This window comes from Salvelinus sp. IW2-2015, linkage group LG31 (genome assembly GCF_002910315.2).
Source record: "Salvelinus sp. IW2-2015 linkage group LG31, ASM291031v2, whole genome shotgun sequence".
In the NCBI taxonomy this organism is placed as follows: domain Eukaryota; kingdom Metazoa; phylum Chordata; class Actinopteri; order Salmoniformes; family Salmonidae; genus Salvelinus; species Salvelinus sp. IW2-2015.
In genome coordinates, this window is record NC_036870.1 from 25767932 (window position 1) to 25791106 (window position 23175).

Genomic DNA, 23175 nt, shown 5'->3' on the forward strand with positions numbered 1-23175 from the left:
CACAGCCACACAACACACACACACACACACACACACACACACACACACACACACACACACACACACACACACACACACACACACACACACACACACACACACACACAGCACACATGTTGAACAGCCCGTGGTGGGGTGGAGAACCATTCTGCAGACAGGTGAGGAATTCACCTCCCCTCATCCTGGAAACTGTTCTCACCACTCATCCCCTACCTGCTATCCCTCTGTTATTTTGAATGGTCGTACATCTCCCAGACAGGAAAAACTATCCACACCCCACATGCAAGGTACTTAGAACAAAGACAGTCCATTCCATTAAGAAAAAAAGCCTAGAGCTGTTTAGTGAGGCTACTCAATGCACTTTGTCCAATTGAAAAGCTGCAGGTGAGGAGAACTCATGCAATTAAATCACAGAATTTTGGTGTCTATGACAACCTGGCTTTGTCTTTCTACATATTCCTGTGTTTGAGAGAGTTTTAACAGGTGTCTGTGTGTTAGAAAGAGGTTTCCAGGTGTCTGTTTTTAGAAGAGTGTTCCAGGTGTCGTGTGTTAGAGAGTTTCCAGGTGTCTGTGTGTTAGAGAGATCCCAGTGTGTCTGTGTGTTAGAGAGGTTTCAGGTGTCTGGTGTTAGAGAAGGTTTCCAGGTGTCTGTGTGTTAAGGTTCAGGTTGTTAGAGAGTGTGTAGTAGTACTATAGTAGTAAAGAAGCATAGTAGTAGTATAGTACCATATAAGTAAGTTAGTACTATAATATTATAGAAGCATAGTTGTACTATAGTAGTATAGAAGCATAGTAGTARTATAGTAGTATAGAAGTACAGTAGTATTATAGTACTATAGAAGTATAGAAGTACTATAGTACTGTAAAAGTACAGTAGTAAATAAGTGTAGTGGTACTATAGTAGTATAGAAGTACAGTAGTACTATATTAGTATAGAAGTACAGTAGTACTATAGTAGTATATAAGTATACTAGTATAGTAGTACTATAGTGCAATAGACGTATAGTAGTATAGAAGAATAGTAGTACTATAGTACTCTAGAATAATAGCGGTACTATAGTAGTATAGTAGTACTATTGTAGTATAGTACCACTATAGTAGTATAGAAGTATAATAGTAATATACACTACCGTTCAAAAGTTTGGGGTCACTTAGAAATGTTCTTGTTTTTGAAAGAAAAGCACATTTCTTGTCCATTAAAATAACATCAAATTGATCAAAAATACAGTGTAGACATTGTTAATGTTGTAAATGACTATTGGAGCTGGAAACGGCAGATATTTTATGGAATATATACATGGGTGTACAGAGGCCCATTATCAGCGACCATCACTCCTCTGTTCCAATGGCACGTTGTGTTAGTTAATCCAAATTGATCATTTTAAAAAGCMAATTGATCATTAGAAACCCTTTTGCAATTATGTTAGCACAGCTGAAAACTGTTGTGCTTATTAAAGGAGCAATAAAACTGGCCTTCTTTAGACTAGTTGAGTATCTGGAGAATCAGCATTTGTGGGTTTGATTACAGGCTCAAAATGGCCAGAAACAAAGCCTTTTCTTCTGAAACTCGTCAGTCTATTCTTGTTCGGAGAAATGAAGGCTATTCCATGCGAGAAATTGCCAAGAAACGGAAGATCTCGTACAACGCTGTGTACTACTCCCTTCACAGAACAACGCAAACTGGAACTAACCAGAATAGAAAGAGGAGTGGGGGCCAGGTGCACAACTGAGCAAGAGGACAAGTACATTAGAGTGTCAGTTTAAGAAACAGATGCCTCACAAGTCCTCGACAGGCAGCTTTATTAAATAGTACCACAAAACACCAGTCTCAACGTCAACAGTGAAGAGGCGACTCCGGGATGCTGGCCTTCTAGGCAGAGTTCCTCTCTCCTGTGTCTGTGTTCTTTTGCCCGTCTTAATCTTTTCTTTTTATTGGCCAGTCTGAGATATGGCTTTTTCTTTGCAACTCTGCCTCGAAGGCCAGCATCCCGGAGTCGCCTCTTCACTGTTGACGTGAGATTGGTGTTTTGCGGGTACTATTTAATGAAGCTGCCAATTGAGGACTTGTGAAGCGTCTGCAAAGGATAAGTTCATTAGAGTTACCAGCCTCAGAAATTGCAGCCCAAAACAATGCTCCACAGAGTTCAAGTAACAGACGCATCTCAACATCAGCTGTTCAGAGGAGACTGCATAAAACCGGCCTTCATGGTCGAATTGCTGCAAAAAAACACTACTAAAGGACATCAATAAGAAGAAGAGACTTGTTTGGTCCAAGAAACACGAGCTAAGGACATTAGACCCGTGGAAATCTGTCCTTCAGTCTGATGTCCAAATTTGAGATTTTTGGTTCCAACCGCCATGTCTTTGTGAGACGCAGAGTAGGTGAACGGATGATCTCCGCATGTGCGGTTCAACGTGAAGCATGGAGGAGGAGGTGTGATGATGTAGGGTGCTTTGCTGGTGAGACTGTCAGTGATTTATTTAGAATTCAAGGCACACTTAACCAGCATGGCTACCACAGCATTCGGCAGTGATACGTCATCCCATCTGGTTTGCACTTAGTGGGACTATAATTTGTTTTCAAACAGGACAATGACCCAACACACCTCCAGGCTGTGTAAGGGCTATTTGACCAATAAGGAGCGTGATGGAGTTCTGCATCAGATGACCTGGCCTCCACAATCACCCGACCTCAACCCAATTGAGATGGTTTGGGATGAGTTGGACCGCAGAGTGAATGAAAAGCAGCCAACAAGTGCTCAGCATATGTGGGAACTCCTTCAAGACTGTTAGAAAAACATTCCAGGTGGAGCTGGTTGAGAGAATGCCAAGAGTGTGCAAAGCTGTCATCAAGGCAAAGGGTGGTAACTTTGAAGAATCTCATATATAAAATATATTTGTTAACACTTTTCTGGTTACTACATGATTCAATATGTGTTATTTAATCGTTTTGAACTATTATACTACAATGCAGAAAATAGTAAAAATAAAGAAAAACACTTGAATGAGTAGGTGTGGAAAACTTTTGACTGGTACTGTATATACAAAATATGTGGACACCCCTTCAAATTAGTGGATTRGGCTATTTCAGCCACATCCGTTGCTGACAGATGTAAATTGAGCACACAGCCATGCAATCTCCATAGACGATACTGGATGATACTTTCCAAAAGTAAGTTTGTCAAATTTCTGCCCTGCTAGAGCTGCCCCGGTCAACTGTAAGTGCTGTTATTGTGAAGTGGAAATGTCTAGGAGCAATAACGGCTCAGCCGCAAAGTGGTAGGCCACACAATCTTACAGAACGGGACCGGCGAGTGCAGAAGCGTGTAGCGCGTAAAAATCATCTGTCCTTGGTTGCAACACTCACTACCGAGTTCCAAACTGCCTCTGGAAGCAACATCAGCACAATAACTGTTTGTCGGGAGCTTCATGAAATGGGTTTCCATGGCCCAGCAGCCGCCCGCAAGCCTAAGATCACCATGCGCAATGCCAAGCGTCAGCTGGAGTGGTGTAAAGCTCACCGCCATTGGACTCTGGAGCAGTTGAAACACATTCTCTGGAGTGAAGAATCACTCTTCACCATCTGGCAGCCCGACGGACAAATCTGAGTTTGGCGAATGCCAGGAGAACGCTACATGCCCCAATGCATAGTGCCAACTGTAAAGTTRGGTGGAGGAGAAATAATGGTCTGGGGCTGTTTTCATGGTTTGGGCTAGGCTCCTTAGTTCCAATTATACAAAATCTTAATGCTACAGGACACAAGGACATTCTAGACGATTCTGTGCTTCCCACATTGTGACAACAGTTTGGGGAAGGCCTTTTCCTGTTTCAGCATGACAATGCCCCCGTGCACAAAGCGAGGTCCATACAGAAAGGGTTTGTCAAGATCAGTGTGGAAGAACTTCACTGGCCTTCACAAAGCCCTGACCTCAACCCCGTCGAACACCTTTGGGATGAATTGGATTGCCGACTGCGAGCCAGTCCTAATCGCCCAACATCAGTGCCCGACTTCACTAATGCTCTTGTGGCTGAACGGAAGCAAGTCCCCGCAGCAATGTTCCAATATCTAGTGGAAAGCCTTCCCAGAAGAYTGGAGGCTGTTATAGCAACAAAGGGGATCAACTCCATATTAATGCACATGATTTTGGAATGAGATGTTTTTAAGGCCCTCMMATCAATTTTCCCCAATTATATATTTTTTGAACTCAGTCGGGGTCTGAAATTACTGTTGCGAGTTAGAATAATAGAATACACAAGGTGCAATTGTTTTATTTGGTTGTGCATCAGCAGTTTTTCTCCTATGTCAGTCACTGATAGTCAGTCAATTAGCCCATGTCAGCAATACTTTTTTAGATTGCTAAGTTAGTGTAGCAGTCAGCTATCTAAATGCCACGTGTGCACCCTCTCCGGCATCTAGGTCACCAGGCTGCTCGTTATGGCGCACACCTGTCACCATTGTAAGCGCACCTGCGCGTCATCAGACTCACCTGGACTCCATCACTTCCCTGATTACCTTCCCTACATATGTCACTCCTTTGGTTCCTTCCCCAGGCGTTATTGTTTCTGTTCCTGTTGTCATGTGTGTGCGTTGTTCGTGTCTCTTATTTTGTATTATGTTGTGTTTATTTATTAAAACACTCACTCCCTGAACTTGCTTCCTGACTCTCAGCGCACTTCTTTACACTGAACTTGTTATCATGGTCGAATTACCAGTGGGTGGCCCCGCTGGGTTAAACGAAGCCCTAGCTGGGATGATACTGTAGTTTAGCCTTGTTAGTTTAGCCTGTTTGTGTAAGTTAACTAAGCCCTAGCTGGGATGATACTGTAGTTTAGCCTGTGTATAAGTAACTAAGCCCTAGCTGGGATGATACTGTAGTTTAGCCTGTGTAGTAAGTTAAACTAAGCCCTAGCTGGAATGTATTGTAGTTTTAGCCTGTGTATAAGTTAACTAAGCCCTAGCTGGGATGATACTGTAGTTTAGCCTGTGTATAAATTAACTAAGCCCTAGCTGGGATGATACTGTAGTTTAGCCTGTGTATAAATTAACTAAGCCCTAGCTGGGATGATACTGTAGTTTAGCCTGCGCTCGCTGTTGCCCCTAGTGGCCGGTTTCGACCTAATCTCCCGACATCCTCAGACATGGATGGACGTTGAATACTGACTTGTATCACAGGTGACCTGGCTGCTCTAGCCCCCACAAGGCCCACTGTTGCTCAATGTTTCGAATGTTTACCAATTTTGCTCAATGTTGCCTAATGTTGCCGAATGCTAAGTGTTGTATTGTAGTGTGATGTGATGCCATTTCTTGCCGTTGCTTGTCTAATGCTGCTTCGATAAAGGAGATAGCTAGCTACAATAACCCAAATGAATGGACAGGGGTCCCAAGAATATGTAGAAGAGTTATGAATGAGACAGCATCACGAGAAGAGCCCCCAAATCTCTCCATGGAAAACGTGGGTCTGTCTGTGGTACAACCAGAAAGGTTAGGTCATCAGAGCAAAGTGTGTGAAGGACTAATCACTGTTTGGACAGAAGAGATGTAAAGAAAGAAGTGAGAGGGGAGAAAGAGGAGGATATGAAGGAGTGAGAAAGGTACATAGAGAGGAAAAAGAGAAAGCTGCAGTGGTGGAATAAGTACCCAACTGTCATACTTGAGTAAAAGTAAAGATTCCTTAATAGGAAATGACTGAAGTAAAAGTGAAAGTCACCCAGTAAAATACTACTTGAGTAAAAGTCTAAAAGTATTTGGTTTTAAATATACTTAAGTATCAAAAGTAAAAGTAATTCCTTATATTAAGCAAATCAGACGGCACCATTTTCTTGTTTTTTATTTATTTACGGATAGCCAGGTGCACACTCCAACACTCAGACATCATTCACAAACAAAGCAAGTGTTTAGTGAGTCCGCCAGATCAGAGGCAGTAGATGACCAGGGATGTTCTCTTGATAACTGTGTGAATTAGACAATTTTCCTGTCCTGCTAAGCATTCAAAATGTAACGAGTATTTTTACGTGTCAGGGAAAATCTATGTAGTAAAAAGTACATTATTTTCATTTGAAAAGTAGTGAAGTAAAAGTGAAAGTTGCCAAAAATAGAAATAGTAAAGTACAGATACCCCTTTCCGGGTATGTTTACTAAGTAGTTTACACCGCTAGAACTTAAGTACTTTACAGCACTAGAACTTAAGTACTTTACACCGCTAGAACTTAAGTACTTTACACCACTAGAACTTAAGTACTTTACACCACTAGAACTTAAGTACTTTACACCACTAGAACTTAAGTACTTTACACCACTAGAACTTAAGTGCGTTACACCACTAGAACTTAAGTGCGTTACACCACTAGAACTTAAGTACGTTACACCACTAGAACTTAAGTACTTTACACCACTAGAACTTAAGTACGTTACACCACTAGAACTTAAGTACTTTACACCACTAGAACTTAAGTGCGTTACACCACTAGAACTTAAGTGCGTTACACCACTAGAACTTAAGTACTTTACACCACTAGAACTTAAGTACGTTACACCACTAGAACGTAAGTACTTTACACCACTAGAAAGCGGTTAGACACTTACCATAAGTTGCAGTTCTCTTTGTATGTCTGTCCTGAGAGGAATTTGTGTCCGTTTCTTTCACATGTGCCTGGAATGAAACAAAAGGAGAAAATTCAATAAGATGGTGCCAGTGGATAGGATCACACCAATGATTACTTTGATCCTGTTGTGGTGGAAGATCTGAGAGGATGACTTAAAGAATCACAACACTTCCATTGATACACTACACACTACATACTACAGACAAACACTACACACTACGGACACACACTACACACTACAGACACACACCACAGACACACACTAAACACGACATACTACAGACACGCATTCTACACTCCACACCCCACACTACAGACACACACTAGATACTACATACTACAGACACACACTACACACTCCACACTACAGACACACACTACATACTACAGACACACACTACACGCTACACACTACAGACACACACTCTACACTACAGGCACACACTACACTACAGACACACGCCACTACAGACGCACACTCCACACTACAGGCACACACTACACCACAGACACACACTACACACTACAGACACACACTACACTACAGACACACACTACACACTACAGACACACACTACACTACAGACACACACTACACACTACAGACACACAATACACGCCAGACACACACTACACTACCGACACACACTCCATACTACAGACACACACTCCCCATCACAGACACACACTCCGCACTACAGACACACACTGCACACTACAGACACACACTCTACACTACACACTACACTACAGACACACACTCCACTCTACATGCACACACTCTGCATTACACACTCCATACTACAGACACATACTCTACACTACACACTAGGCACTCCACACTACAGACACACACTCAATATTACAAACTACAGACACACACTACACCCCCCCTCTAGTGAGAGAATTAACAGTAACACCCTGATGTGAGGTGTATAGTAGTGTGTAGGGTCTGGGAACCATGAGCTTCAGTAATCTGCTGTTGGAATGTCCTGTTAGCTTTTGGCCTGTGTTTCCCAGAATATCAGGTCCCCATCATGCCTTAATGAGCTTAAGTTAACACAACCACACACCACACACGACACCAACACACACACACACACACACACACACACACACACACACACACCACACACACACACACACACACACACACACACACACACACACACACACACAGACACACACAGACACACACACACACACACACACACACACACACACACACACACACACACACACACACACACACACACACACAACACACAACACACACACACACACACACACACACACAGTTGAAGTCGGAAGTTTACATACACCTTAGCCAAATACATTTAAACTCAGTTTTCACAATTGCTGGCATTTAATCTGAGTAAATATTCCTCTTAGGTCAGTTAGGATCACCACTTTATTTTAAGAATGTGAAATGTCAGAATAATAGTAAAGAGAATGATTTATTTCAGCTTTTTATTTTCTTCATCACAATTCCCAGCGGGACAGAAGTTAACATACACTCAATGAGTATTTTGGTAGAATTGACTTTAAATTGTTTAACTTGGGGTCAAACGTTTTGGGTAGCCTTCCACAAGCTTCCCACAATAAGTTGGGTGGATTTTGGCCCATTCCTCCTGACAGAGCTGGTGTAACTGAGTCAGGTTTGTAGGCCTCCTTGTTCGCACAGGCTTTTTTAGTTCTGCCCAAAAATGTTCTATAGGGATTGAGGTCAGGGCTTTGTGATGGCCACTCCCAATACCATGTTCTTGTTGTCCTTAAGCCATTTTGCCACAACTTTGGAAGTATGCTTGGGTCATTGGTCCATTTGGAAGACGCATTTGCGACAAAGCTTTAACTTCCGACTGATGTCTTGAGATGTTGCTTCAATATATCCACATAATTTTCCTACCTCATGATGCCATCTATTTTGTGAAGTGCACCAGTCCCTCCTGCAGCAAAGCACCCCCACAACATGATGCTGCCACCCGTGTTTCACGGTTGGATGGTGTTCTTCGGCTTCGAAGCATCCCCCCTTTTCTCCTAACAGAACGATGGTCATTATGGCCAAACAGTTTCTATTCTTTTTCATCAGACCAGAGGACATTTCTCCAAAAAGTACATTCTTTGTCCCCATGTGCAGGTTGCAAACCGTAATCTGGCTTTTTTATGGTGGTTTTGGAGGCATGGCTTCTTCCTTGCTGAGCGGCCTTTCAGCGTTATGTCGATATAGGACTCGTTTTACTGTGGATATAGATATTTTTGTACCTGTTTCCTCCAGCATCCTCAACAAGGTCCTTTGCTGTTGTTCTGGGATTGATTTGCACTTTTCGCACCAAAGCTACGTTCATCTCTAGGAGACAGAACGCATCTCTTCCTGAGCGGTATGACGGTCCCATGGTGTTTATACTTGCCTGCCATTGTTTGTCCAGATGAACGTGTACCTTCAGGCGTTTGGAAATTGCTCCCAAGGATGAACCAGGCTTGTGGAGGTCTACAATTTTGTTGTGGAGGTCTTGGCTGATTTCTTTTGATTTTCCCATGATGTCAAGCAAAGAGGGCACTGAGTTTGAAGGTAGGCCTTGAAATACATCCACAGGTACACCTCCAATTGACTCCAAATTGTGTGAATTAGCCTACCAGAAGCTTCTAAAGCCATGACATCATTTTCTGGAATTTTCCAAGCTGTTTAAAGGCACAGTCAACTTAGGGTATGTAAACTTTCTGACACACTGGAATTGTGATACAGTGAATTATAAGTGAAATAATCTGTCTGTAAACAAAACAATTGTTGAAAGAATTACTTGTTATCATGCACAAAGTAGATGTCCTAACCGACTTGCCAAAACTATAGTTTGTTAACAAGAAATTTGTGGAGTGGTTGATGACTTCAACCTAAGTGTATGTAAACTTCCGACTTCAATTGTATGTGGTGGTGCGCGTGAGTGTGGTGTGTGTGTATGAACATGCCCCATGTTGTCTAGTGAGCACATACCTGCCTCGACCTTCTCCAGCCTCCTGTCCCATTCCCATCACCTATCCCTCCCTCTGGCATAGCACACATTCTTTCTCCTGACCTCCATTCATACATCCTTCCCTCCCTGGCCTCCCCCTCCCTCTGTCTCAGACTAATAAGAAGACCACTGTTTTGGTCTATTCTCAGGTACGGCCCTGCTGCCACCTCTGCAACAACTAGCAGGGATATACTGTATGTGAGCATAATAACCATTGTGCTTATTCATATTTCACAAGGCCAATGTGACCTCCTACCTAGATCATTATTGAATTGTAAAAGCACTGTGAGAACTGAACAAATAACTTTGCCTGTACACATAAGATTAGCAGTTGGTTATTGCCATTCATTCAGTAGTCCCATAGTAGCCACTCAGTGTGGGGCCTGTCAGTGGCTAGGATTAGGGTGGGGCCTGTCAGTGGGCTAGGGTTAGGATGGGGCCTGTCAGTGGGACTAGGTAGGGTGGGGCCTGTCAGTGGGGCTAGGGTTGGATGGGGCCTGTCAGTGGGACTAGGGTTAGGTGGGGCCTCGTCGGTGGGCTAGGGTTAGGAATGGGGCATGTCAGTGGGGCTAGGATTAGGATGGGGCCTGTCAGTGGGACTAGGGTTAGGGTGGGCGCTGTCATAGGGGCTAGGGTTAGGATGGCATGGCGGATGTCAGTGGACTAGGTTAGGGTGGGCCTGTCGGTGGGGCTAGGGTTAGGATGGGCATGTCAGTGGGGCTAGGTTAGGATGGGCCTGTCAGGGGACTAGGGTTAGGGTGCGGTCCTGTCAGTGGGACTAGGGTTAGGATGGGGCCTGTCAGTGGGACTAGGGTTAGGGTGGGCTGGTGCCTTCATGTGGTGTGGCTAGGGTTAGGATGGGGCATGTTAGTGGGGCTAGGATTAGGATGGGCCTGTCAGTAGACTAGGGTTAGGGTGTGGGCCTGGTCAGGGACTAGGGTTAGGATGGGCCTGTCAGTGGGACTAGGTAGGGTATAGGTGGGCTGTCGGTGGCTAGGATTGGGGTAGGGCCTGTCAGTGGGGCTAAGGGCTTAGGATGGGGCCTTGTCAGTGGGCTAGGGTTAGGATGGGGCCTGTCAGTGGACTAGGGCTTAGGATAGGATGGGCCTGTCAGTGGGGCTAGGGTTAGGGTGGGCGCTGTCAGTGGGTTAGGGTTAGGTGTGGGCCTGTCAGTGGCTAGGTTAGATGGGGTATTATGCCTTTGGCTACTGTTACATTTTTCCCACTGTAACTGGGCCTTTTCTTTCTTAATCCTAAAAAAGCAAGCCCACAACACACACACACACAACACACACACACACACCACACACACACACACACACACACACACCACACACACACACAAACACCACACACACACACACACACACACACACACACACACACACACACACACACACTCTCTCTCCATCTTACCAATGAAAGGGGGTGAGATGCCCAGACAGTGGCCCCAGAAGTCGGGGCAGCAGTCGGAGACGGTGCGGTTACAGAACAGGTCACAGTAACAGATGGTGTCCAGGTAGGGCACCGTACACTGATCCTCACGACCCGGGCAGCAGCCACCCCGCTGCTCGCAGTACGACCCAAACGGGTCCCTGATGCCCTCCATGTGCAGCGGGCTCATCAGCTCCCTCTTCGTCCTCCTGGATGTGCCTCTTGCCGCCATGCTCTCCACCGCCACCAGGAGGAGCACCACTGCTAATGATGCTAGAAGCTTCATTATCACCCTGACAGAAGCTAAAAAGAAGAACATCTGTTAGGATGCAGAAGTACTTCTGTAGAAAATCAGCCAATTTTCATAACCGTAGGAGAATATAGTCTAAACATAACAGTAATGGATTATTTTGGAAGAGATGAACAAAACCATGTGTTATAGGTCTAGTCCTGTAGATCATCAAGTGAGCCTAACACAGTAGGAGAATAGTCTAAATCTAACAGTAACCACTAAAGTCACCCTCAGTGGGTTATTTAACAGCTGGAGAGAGTGCTCAGGAAGACTGGAGGAGGAGCAGGGGAGGAGGAAGAGGAGAAGCAGGAGGAGGAGAAGGAGCAGGAGGAGGAGAAGCAGGAYCAGGAGCAGGAGSAGSAGGAGGAGGAGGAGCAGGAGGAGGASAAGCAGGAGCAGGAGGAGCAGGAGGCCTGAGTTGTATGCCTACTTGGCAAGGTTTCCATTCACACGGTCACAGTGGACTTTGAGTGGACTCTGGCAGCAAGACCAAAATATCAACACACCTACGTGATAACACACAGGTTAATCTGGTCCTTTTATTAAACAATCCACTCACAACTTTCAACAGGGCCATAAAGTATATCTAAAACATCAACTAACTGTGATAGCATACAATAACATATTTGATTTGATTTAAAGGGTGAACCTACTGTGAGCAACTGATGGTTGAAGTACTGAATTTCTTTTATCCTCTTCCTGTGTTTAATTAYATTTTTGTTGAATAAGCCTGTCATGTGGGTATAGATTATTTCAGAATAACTAATAAGAATAGTAACATAGCACCTTTGTATGTAAAAAGTGTTTATTATCAACAAGTATGGAARATATCACTTTGTAAACTATGTAMRTTTGACATGAGTTCAAATTTCAAGCGACCTCTCTACATAGCCCTAAAAATGCTACTACTTTTCGAATGAAATCTATAGCACACAAAGAATGTGATATTTCAATTTGGACAATGCACATCTATACTTACACATGTGTATGATGGATAGAACGGTTAGGTAAAGCTACAAAGATTCAACTGCCCTATATTGTAACTGTATTTCATTTGCTTCAAGTCAYAGACCTTGTTAGACTGTGTCTGTGTCCCAAATTACATCCTATTCCATATAAAATGCACTACATTTGACCAGGGCCTGTAGGTCAAAAGTAGTGCACTATATTATAGGGACTCGTGTGCCGTTTGGGATGCAACCTTTAAGTGGTATAGATATGGCTCTCTGGAGTCTCATTGCATAATACGTTGATGGATGCAGCCACACTAAAATAGCACTGAATGCTATACTTGACTGTTTATCTAAAGGGACATGCCATCAGGGCACAGTCAGAAACGAGGGGCATGACATTATTATCAACACCGTAGTATAATGTTATCATGTCGGCACGGAAGCAGACAAACTTCCTGCTGTCTGTCAGAGCTAATCTGTCACACTTCAGGAAATGTCCCAAAGAGCATGCTTCACTCTCTATTCTGTCTTACAGACAATATGAGCTCCACAAGTATTGGGACAGTGACACATTTTTTGTTGTTTTGGCTCTGTACTCCAGCACTTTGGATTTGAAATGATACAATGACTAGGAAGTTAAAGTGCAGACTGTCAGCTTTAATTTTAGGGTATTTTTATCCATATCGGGTGAACAATTTAGAAATGACATCACTTTTTGTACATAGTCCCCCCATTATAGCGGACCAAAAGTACTGGGACAAATTCACTTATGTATATTAAAGTAGTCAAAGTTTCGTATTTGGTCCGATATTCATAGCATGCAATGGTTACATCAAGCTTGTGACTCCACAAACTTGTTGGGTGCATTTACTGTTTGTTTTGGTTGTGTTTAATATTATTTTGTGCCCAATAGCAATTAATGGTAAACAATGTTTTGTCATTTTAGAGTCACTTTTATTGTAAATAAGAATAGAATGTTTCTAAACACGTCTACATTRATGTGGATTCTACATGATTATGGAAAGTCCTGAATGAGTCCTGAATAATGATGAGTGAYAAAGTTAGACACAATACAATACGCCCAAGACATGCTGACCTCTCACCATTACAATAACAGAGGAGTTTAACATTTTGGGGGGGTATGATATTTACAGTTGAAGTCAGAAGTTTACATACACTTAGGTTGGAGTCATTAAAACTTGTTTTTCAACCACTCCACAAATTTCTTGTTAACAAACTATAGTTTGCAAGTCGGTTAGGACATCTACTTTGTACATGATACAAGTCATTTTTCCAACAATTGTTTACAGACAGATTATTTCACTTACAATTCATTGTATCACAATTCCAGTGTGTCAGAAGTTTACATACAGAAGTTGACTGTGCCTTTAAACAGCTTGGAAAATTCCAGAAAATGATGTCCATGACTTTAGAAGCTTCTGATAGGCTAATTTACACAATTTGAGTCAATTGGAGGTGTACCTGTGGATGTATTTCAAGGCCTACCTTCAAACTCAGTGCCTCTTTGCTTGACATCATGGGAAAATATAAAAAKATCTGCCAAAACATCAGAAAAMAATTGGTCTGGTTCATCCTTGGGACCAATTTCCAAACGCCTGAAGGTACCACGTTCAATTGTACAAACAATAGTTACGCAAGTATAAACACCATGGGACCACACAGCCATCATACCGCTCGGGAAGGAGACGCGTTCTATCTACTAGAGATGAACGTACTTTGGTGCGAAAAGTGCAAATCAATCTCAGAACAACAGCAAAGGACCTTGTCAAGATGATGGAGGAAACAGGTACAAAAGTATCTATATCCACAGTGAAACGAGTCCTATATCGACGTAACCTGAAAGTCCGCTCAGCAAGGAAGAAGCCACTGTCTCAAAACCCCCATAAAAAAGCCGGACTACGGTTTGCAACTGCACATTGGGACAAAGATCGTACTTTTTGGAGAAATGTCCTCTGGTCTGATGAAAAAAGAATAGAACTGTTTGGCCATAATGACCATCATTATTTTGTGMGGGTGCTTTGCTGCAGGAGGGACTMGTGCACTTCACTAAATAGATGACATCATGAGGCAGAAAAATTATGTTGATATATTGATGCAACATCTCAAGACATTAGTCAGGAATTTAAAGCTTTGTCGCAAATGGGTCTTCCAAAAGGACATTGACCCAAAGCATACTTCCAAWGTTGTGGCAAAATGGCTTAAGGACAACAAAGTCATGGTATTGGAGTGGCCATCACAAAGCCATGACCTCAGTCCCATAGAACATTTGTGGGCAAAACTGAAAAAGCGTGTGCGAGCAAGGAGGCCTACAAACCTGACTCAGTTATACCAGCTCTGTCAGGAGGAATGGGCCAAAATCCACCCAACTTATTGTGGGAAGCTTGTGGAAGGCTACCCAAAACGTTTGACTCAAGTTAAACAATTTAAAGGCAATGCTACCAAATACTAGACAGTAGCCGGCGCCGACAGAGATGGCCGCCTCGCTTCGCGTTCCTAGGAAACTATGCATTTTTTTTTTTTACGTGTTATTTCTTACATTGGTACCCCAGGTAATCTTAGGTTTTATTACATACAGTCGGGAGGAACTACTGGATATAAGAGCAACGTCAACTCACCATCATTACGACCAGGAATACGACTTTCCCGAAGCGGATCCTCTGTTTTGCCCACCACCCAGGACAATGGATCGGATCCCAGCCGGCGAACCAAAACAACGTCGCCGTAAAAGGGGCAGACGAAGCGGTCTTCTGGTCAGGCTCCGGAGACGGGCACATCGCGCACCGCTCCCGAGCATACAACTCGCCAATATTCAGTCTCTTGACAACAAGGTTGATGAAATCCGAGCAAGGGTAGCATTCCAGAGAGACATAAGAGACTGTAACGTTCTTTGCTTTACGGAAACATGGCTCACTCGAGACACGCTATCGGAGTCGGTACAGCCAGCTGGTTTCTTCACGCATCGCGCTGACAGAAACAAGCATCTTTCTGGTAAAAAGAGGGGCGGGGGGGTATGCCTTACAATAACGAGACGTGGTGTGATCATAACAACATACAGGAACTCAAGTCCTTCTGTTCACCTGACTTAGAATTCCTCACAAMAAAATGTCGACCGCATTATCTACTAAGAGAATTCTCTTCGATTATAATCACAGCCACATATTCCCCCCCAAGCAGACACATCGACGGCCCTGAACGAACTTTATTTGACTCTATGTAAACTGGAAACCACATATCCTGAGGCTGCATTCATTGTAGCTGGGGATTTTAACAAGGCTAATCTGAAAACAAGACTCCCTAAATTCTATCAGGATATCGATTGTGCTACCAGGGCTGGTAAAACCCTAGATCATTGTTATTCTAACTTCCGTGATGCATTTAAGGCCCTCCCCCGCCCTCCTTTTGGAAAAGCTYACCCCGACTCCATTTTGTTGCTCCCAGCCTATAGACAGAGACTAAAACAGGAAGCTCCCGCGCTCAGGTCTGTTCAACGCTGGTCCGACCAATCTGATTCCACGCTTCAAGATTGCTTCGATCACGTGGATTGGGATATGTTCCGCACTGCATCAAACAACAACATTGACAAATACGCGGATTCGGTGAGCGAGTTTATTAGCAAGTGCATCGGCGATGTCGTACCCACAGCAACTATACCAGATACCGTGGATTGATGGCAGCATTCGTGCGAAACTGAAAGCGCAAACCACTGCTTTTCACCAGGGCAAGGTGACCGGAAACATGATACAAATAYTGTAGCTATTCCCTCCGCAAGGCAATCAAACAAGCTAAGCGTCAGTATAGAGACAAAGTAGAGTCGCAAATCAACGGCTCAGACACAAGAGGTATGTGGCAGGGTCTACAGTCAATCACGGATTACAAAAAGAAAACCAGCCCCGTCGCGGACCAGGATGTCTTGCTCCCAGACAGACTAAACAACTTCTTTGCTCGCTTTGAGGACAATACAGTGCCACTGACACGGCCCGCAACCAAAACCTGTGGACTCTCCTTCATTGCAGCCGACGTGAGTAAAACATTTAAACGTGTTAACCCTCGCAAGGCTGCAGGCCCAGACGGCATCCCCAGCCGCGTCCTCAGAGCATGCGCAGACCAGCTGGCTGGTGTGTTTACGGACATATTCAATCAATCCTTATCCCAGTCTGCTGTTCCCACATTCTTCAAGAGGGCCACCATTGTTCCTGTTCCCAAGAAAGCTAAGGTAACTGAGCTAAACGACTACTTCCCCGTAGCACTCACTTGCTTTGAGAGACTAGTCAAGGACCATATCACTTCCACCCTACCTGACACCCTAGACCCACTCCAATTTGCTTACCGCCCCAATAGGTCCACAGACGATGCAATCGCATCCACACTGCACACTGCCRTAACCCATCTGGACAAGAGGAATACCTATGTGAGAATGCTGTTCATCGACTACAGCTCAGCATTTAACACCATAGTACCCTCCAAACTTGCCATCAAGCTCGAGATCCTGGGTCTCGACCCCGCCCTGTGCAACTGGGTACTGGACTTCCTGACGGGCCGCACCCAGGTGGTGAGGGTAGGTAACAACATCTCCACCCCGCTGATCCTCAACACTGGGGCCCCACAAMGGTGCGTTCTSAGCCCTCTCCTGTACTCRCTGTTCACCCACGACTGCGTGGCCATGCACGCCTSCAACTCAATCATCAAGTTTGCAGACGACACTACAGTGGTAGGCTTGATTACCAACAATGACGAGACGGCCTACAGGGAYGAGGTGAGGGCCCTCGGAGTGTGGTGTCAGGAAAATAACCTCACACTCAACGTCAACAAAACAAAGGAGATGATCGTGGACTTCAGGAAACAGCAGAGGGAGCACCTCCCTATCCACATTGACGGGACAGTAGTGGAGAGGGTAGTACGTTTTAAGTTCCTCGGCGTGCACATCACGGACAAACTGAATTGGTCCACCCACACAGACAGCGTGGTGAAGAAGGCGCAGCCAATATATCACGGCTAAGGGCTGTATCCAGGGACTCCGAGTTGCATCGTGCTTAAGAATATCCCTTAGCCGTGGTATATTGGCAATATACCACACCCCCTCGTGCCTTATTGCTTAATTATACAAGTGTTTGTGACTGAGTTGTGTGTGCCCATGTATGTGTGTGTCTCACTGTCTTTTATATGCATTGTACTGTATATTTTGATAAACATGCTCTGCCATAGCCATATAAACAGTGAGCTGCAAAAGTGTGTATGTGTGTGTGTGTGTGTGTGTCTAGTTGGTGATGGTCTTGATGGTAGTTGGTGATAGTGTTGATGGTGTTTGGGGATGGTGTTGATGTTGAGGAGTGACGGATTCCATCCTAGCTGGAGGGGTGCTCTCATCTTATCTATGAACATAGACAGGGCTCTAACTCCTCTCGCTCCACAATGAGATCCAGGTCAGGCAGCAGGCTGTTAGCCAGCCTGCCAGCTTAGTGGAGTCTGTCACCAGCACAGTCAGTGTAGTCAGCTCAGCTATCCCCATTGAGACCGTGTCTGTGCCTTGATCTAGGTTGGACAAAACTGAACATGGCGGTGTTCGCCTTAGCAATCTCACTAGAATAAAGARCTCCTCCATTCCTGTCATTATTGAAAGAGATTGTGATACCTCACATCTCAAAATAGGGCTACTTAATGTTAGATCCCTCACCTCCAAGGCAGTTAAAGTCAATGAACTAATCACTGATCATAATCTTGATGTGATTGGCCTGACTGAAACATGGCTTAAGCCTGATGAATTTACTGTGTTAAATTAGGCCTTTCCTCCTGGTTACGCTAGTGACCATATTCCCCGCGCATCCCGCAAGGGCGGAGATTTTGATGACATTCACGATAGTAAATTTCTATTTACCAAAAAAGATTACTGCGTTTTCGTAATTTGAGCTTCTAGTGATGAAATCTATGCAGCCTATTCAGTCACTTTTAATAGCTACTGTTTACAGGCCTCCTGGGCCATATACAGCGTTCCTCTTCCTCAAATTTTGAGTGACTTTAATATTCACATGGAAAAGTCCATAGACCCACTCCAAAAGGCTTTCGAAGCCATCATCGACTCAGTGGGTTTTGTCCAACATGTCTCCGGACCTACTCACTGCCACAGTCAGACTCTGGACCTAGTTTTGTCCCGTGGAATAAATYTTGTGGATCTTAATYTTTTTCCTCATAATCCTGGACTATCGGACCACCATTTTATTATGTTTGCAATCGCAACAAATAATCTGCTCAGACCCCAACCAAGGACCATCAAAAGCTGTGCTATAAATTATTTGACAACCCAAAGATTCCTAGATGCCCTTCCAGACTCCCTCCACCTACCCAAGGGCGTCAGAGTACAAAAATCGTTTAGCCACCTAACTGAGGAACTAAATTTAACCTTGCGTAATACCCTAGATGCAGTTGCACCCCTAAAAACAAAAAAACATTTGTCATAAAAAACTAGCTCTCTGGTATTCAGAAAATCAGACCAAGGCMCTGTCCTCGTGCTCCTAGACCTTAGTGCTGCTTTGATACCATCGATCACCACATTCTTTTGGAGAGATTGGAAACCCAAATTGGTCTACACGGACAAGTTCTGGCCTGGATTAGATCTTATCTGTCGAAAAGATATCAGTTGTCTTTGTGGATGGTTTGTCCTCTGACAAATCACATTTTGGTGTTCCTCAAGGTTCCGTTTTAGGACCACTATTGCTTTCACTAAATATTTTACCTCCTGGTGCTAAAATTCTGAAACATAATGTTAACTTTCACTGCTATGCAGACGATACACAGCTGTACATTTCGATGAAACATGGGGAAGTCCCAAAATTGCCCTCCCTGGAAGCCAGTGTTTCAGACATAAGGAAGTGGATGGCGGCAAATATTTTACTTTTAAACTCGGACAAAACAGAAATGCTAGTTCTAGGTCCCAAGAAACAAAGAGATCTTCTGTTGGATCTGACAATTCATCTTGATGGTTGTACAGTCGTCTGAAATAAAACTGTGAAGGACCTCGGCGTTACGCTGGACCCTGATCTCTCTTTTGACMAACATATTAAGACTGTTTCAAGGACACCTTTTTTAAATCTACGTAACATTACAAAAATCTGAAACCTTCTGTCCAAAAATGATGCAAAAAAATGTATCCATGCTTTTGTCACTTCTAGATTAGACTACTGCAATGCTCTACTTTCCGGCTTCCCAGYACAGCACAAAAAAAACTTCAGTTAGTGCTAAACATGGCTGCTAGAATCTTGACTAGAACCAAAAAGTGTGATCATATTACTCCAGTGCTAGCCTCTCTACACTGGCTTCTCTGTTGTCTCTGCCTGTCCGGTTCCCCTCTCTCCACTGTGATTCTCTGCCTCTAACCCTATTACARGGGCTGAGTCACTGGCTTACTGGTGCTCTTCCATGCCGTCCCTAGGAGGGGTGCATCACTTGAGTGGGTTGAGTCACTAACGTGATCTTCCTGCCCYGGTTGGCGCCCCCCTTGGGTTCGTGCCGTGGGGGAGATCTTTGTGGGCTATACTCGGCCTTGTCTCAGGGTAGTACGTTGGTGGTTTGAAGATATCCCTCTAGTGGTGAGGGGGCTGTTGCACCCTCTACAACCACTGTGATTATTATTATTTGACCCTGTTGATTATCTATGAACGTTTAAACGTCTTAGCCATGTACTGTTATAATCTCCACCCAGCACAGCCAGAAGAGGACTMGCCACCCCTCAGAGCCTGGTTCCTCTCAAGGTTTCTTCCTAGGTTCCTGCCTTTTTGGGGAGTTTTTCCTAGCCACCGTGCTTCTACATCTGCATTGCTTTCTGTTTGGGGTTTTAGGCTGGGTTTCTGTATAGCACTTTGTGACATCGGCTMATGTAAAAAGGGCTTAATAAATACATTTGATTTGATGGTGGTTGGGGATGGTGGTGTTGATGGTACTGGTGATGGTGTTTATGGCAGTTGGTGGTGATGGTGGTTGATGATGGTGTTGATGGTAGTTGGTGATGATGGTTGATGATGGTATTGATGGTAGTTGGTGATGGTATTGATGGTGGTGTTGTTGATGSTAGTTGGTGATGGTGTTGATGGTTGTTGATGATGGTGTTGATGTTACTGGTGATGGTATTGATGGTCGTTGGTGATGGTGGTTGGTGATGGTGTTGATGGTAGTGGTGATGGTGTTGATGGTAGTGGTGATGGTGTTGATAGGTATTGGTGATGGTTTGTGATGGTGGTTGTGGATGGTGGTTGTGGATGGTGGTTGTGGATGGTGGTTGGTGATGGTGTGTGTGTGCACCAGCTAAAGGCACAGACATGCAGTAAACTGCACAGTAAAGACACACCCACCATCCCCAACCACTATCACCACTACCATCAAAACACCATCACCAACCACCGGACCACCAATCACCAACCACGCGACCACATCACCAACTACCATCAACACCAATCAACCACCATCATCTACCATCGACCAACCACCATCACCAACCACCATTCAACACCATCATAAACCACCATCACCAAGCCACCATCACCAACTACCATCACCAACTACATCAACACCATCACCAACACGGACCACCATCACCAACCACCATCAACCATCGATCACCAGCTTACCATCACCACCATTCACCCAACCACGGACCACCATCACCAAATACCATCAACCATCATCAACCAAACTACCATCAACACCATCACCAACCACGGACCACCATCACCAACCACCATCAACCATCATCAACCAACTACCATCAACACCATCATCAACCAGCCATCATCTACCATCACCAACCCACCATCACAACCACCATCAACACCAATTCATAAACCACCATCACCAACCACCATCACCAACTTACCATCACCAAACTATCATTGACACCATCACCAACCACCAACAGCACCATCACCAAACACCATCACCAACCACCAATCACCAACTACCATCACCAACACCATCAACCAACACATCACCAACAAACCATCACCAACCACCACGACACCATCACCAAACCAACCAACACCATCATCACCAACACCATTCACCAACACATCACCAACCACCATCAACACCATCACAACCACCATCCACCAACTTACCGATCAATACCATCACGCACCACCACACCAATACACATGCATCACCATCACCGATCACAAACCACCATCAACACGCATCACACTACCATCAACACCATTCATCAACCCTACATCACAACATCACCAATACAGCACAACACACACACAAGCACACACAGAAACAAAACCATCAGCGCCCGAAACACCATCACAACTACCATCGACACATCATCAACCCCCAACCACACCAACCACACAACAATCCCACCAAACCACCATACACTAACCAATCGACACCATCACCAACACACACACATCACCACACCTACACCATCAACCACAATTCACCAACGCTACCATCAACACCCACATCCAACCATCACACAACACATCACCATCACCACACCACCACATCACCAACCTCCCTCAGCGCGATACCTACCATCAAACTCACCATCCATCAACCACCATCATCAACCGACATACAACACCGATCACCAATCAAACACCATCATCCACCACCATCCCACCACCCATCAAAACCACACCAACACCATCACCACACTACCATGCAACACCATCATCAACCACCATCAATACCATCACCAATAAACATCATCACCATCACCATCACAAACCACCATCAACACCATCACCAACTACCATCAACACCATCATCAACCACCATCAATACCATCACCAATAAACATCATCACCATCACCATCACCAATCACCAACCACCATCACAAACTACCATCAACACCATCACCAACTACCATCAAAACCATCAACAACTACACACACACACACACAAGCACACACAGACAAACCATCAGCCCCATCACCATCACCACCACCATCAGTCACCATCAACAAATCACAGGTCAACTCTATGTACTGTAAATGGACATGTGACTAGAATGACCATATCAAAGGGCAAATTATATCACATGTTTTCCCTACATGATCTGTTAGAAACATTTGGGAAGACAATGACCAACTCAGAGGAGAAGAGGCGGTCTGAGGCAAAAGGCAAAAAAWAWATATATATTTTAAGGAAAACGGCCTGTATGGTGCAAATACAGCAAATACTGTCCATTATTGATTAAGCCAAGTAAACCTAATGATCAGTAAACCTATTGATCAGTAAACCTATTGATCAGTAAATCTAATGATCAGTAAACCTATTGATCAGTAAACCTATTGATCAGTAAACCTAATGATCAGTAAACCTATTGATCAGTAAACCTAATGATCAGTAAACCTATTGATCAGTAAACCTATTGATCAYTAAATATATGTCCTCTGAGGTCTCACTTGCTAATCAAACTTTCCTTTTGTAGATGACAGCTTTGTCTTGTGTATCTAATCCCTGTGAATATGACATGGTCTGCTGGGTCCAGTCTGGTTCCAGTCTGGCACGGGAGCGCCTCAGACATACAGAATGGCACAGTGCTGCAGTACTGTAGACAGCTATAGCCTTGCTGCTCCCCCCCCCCCCCCCCCCCCCAGCACAATTTTTATTTAAACGGTGCGCTCTTCATAAGCAAAGCCATCAAAGCCACTGCGCACGGAGACACGTCCAAAGACAAACGTAACAGTAATCATAGTATGTTAGGATACATAACAATCTGTACTCGACACTTGTTCAGACATTTATATGGCACTATCTTCAGGCACATATTCAAATCTCAATGTTAGTATTATATGTGGGTTGACAATTACTGTTGTCATGTCCGTGCTGACCTAATCCACATACCATGAAACAAACGTACCACAGAAT

At 44.3% G+C, this 23175-nt stretch overlaps 1 protein-coding gene across 1 annotated transcript in view; it reads right to left on the reverse strand.

Moving 5' to 3' along the window:
• Positions 1-23175, reverse strand: part of LOC111955772 (tubulointerstitial nephritis antigen-like) — a 35975-nt gene that overhangs the window by 10463 nt on the left and 2337 nt on the right. The window contains exons 2-3 of the mRNA XM_023976086.2: positions 11028-11348; positions 6584-6650 (exon numbers count right to left, since the gene is read on the reverse strand). Of these exons, the coding sequence (XP_023831854.2) occupies positions 6584-6650; positions 11028-11331 (371 nt within the window). The 5' untranslated portion in view covers positions 11332-11348. The remainder of the gene's footprint in view (positions 1-6583; positions 6651-11027; positions 11349-23175) is intronic.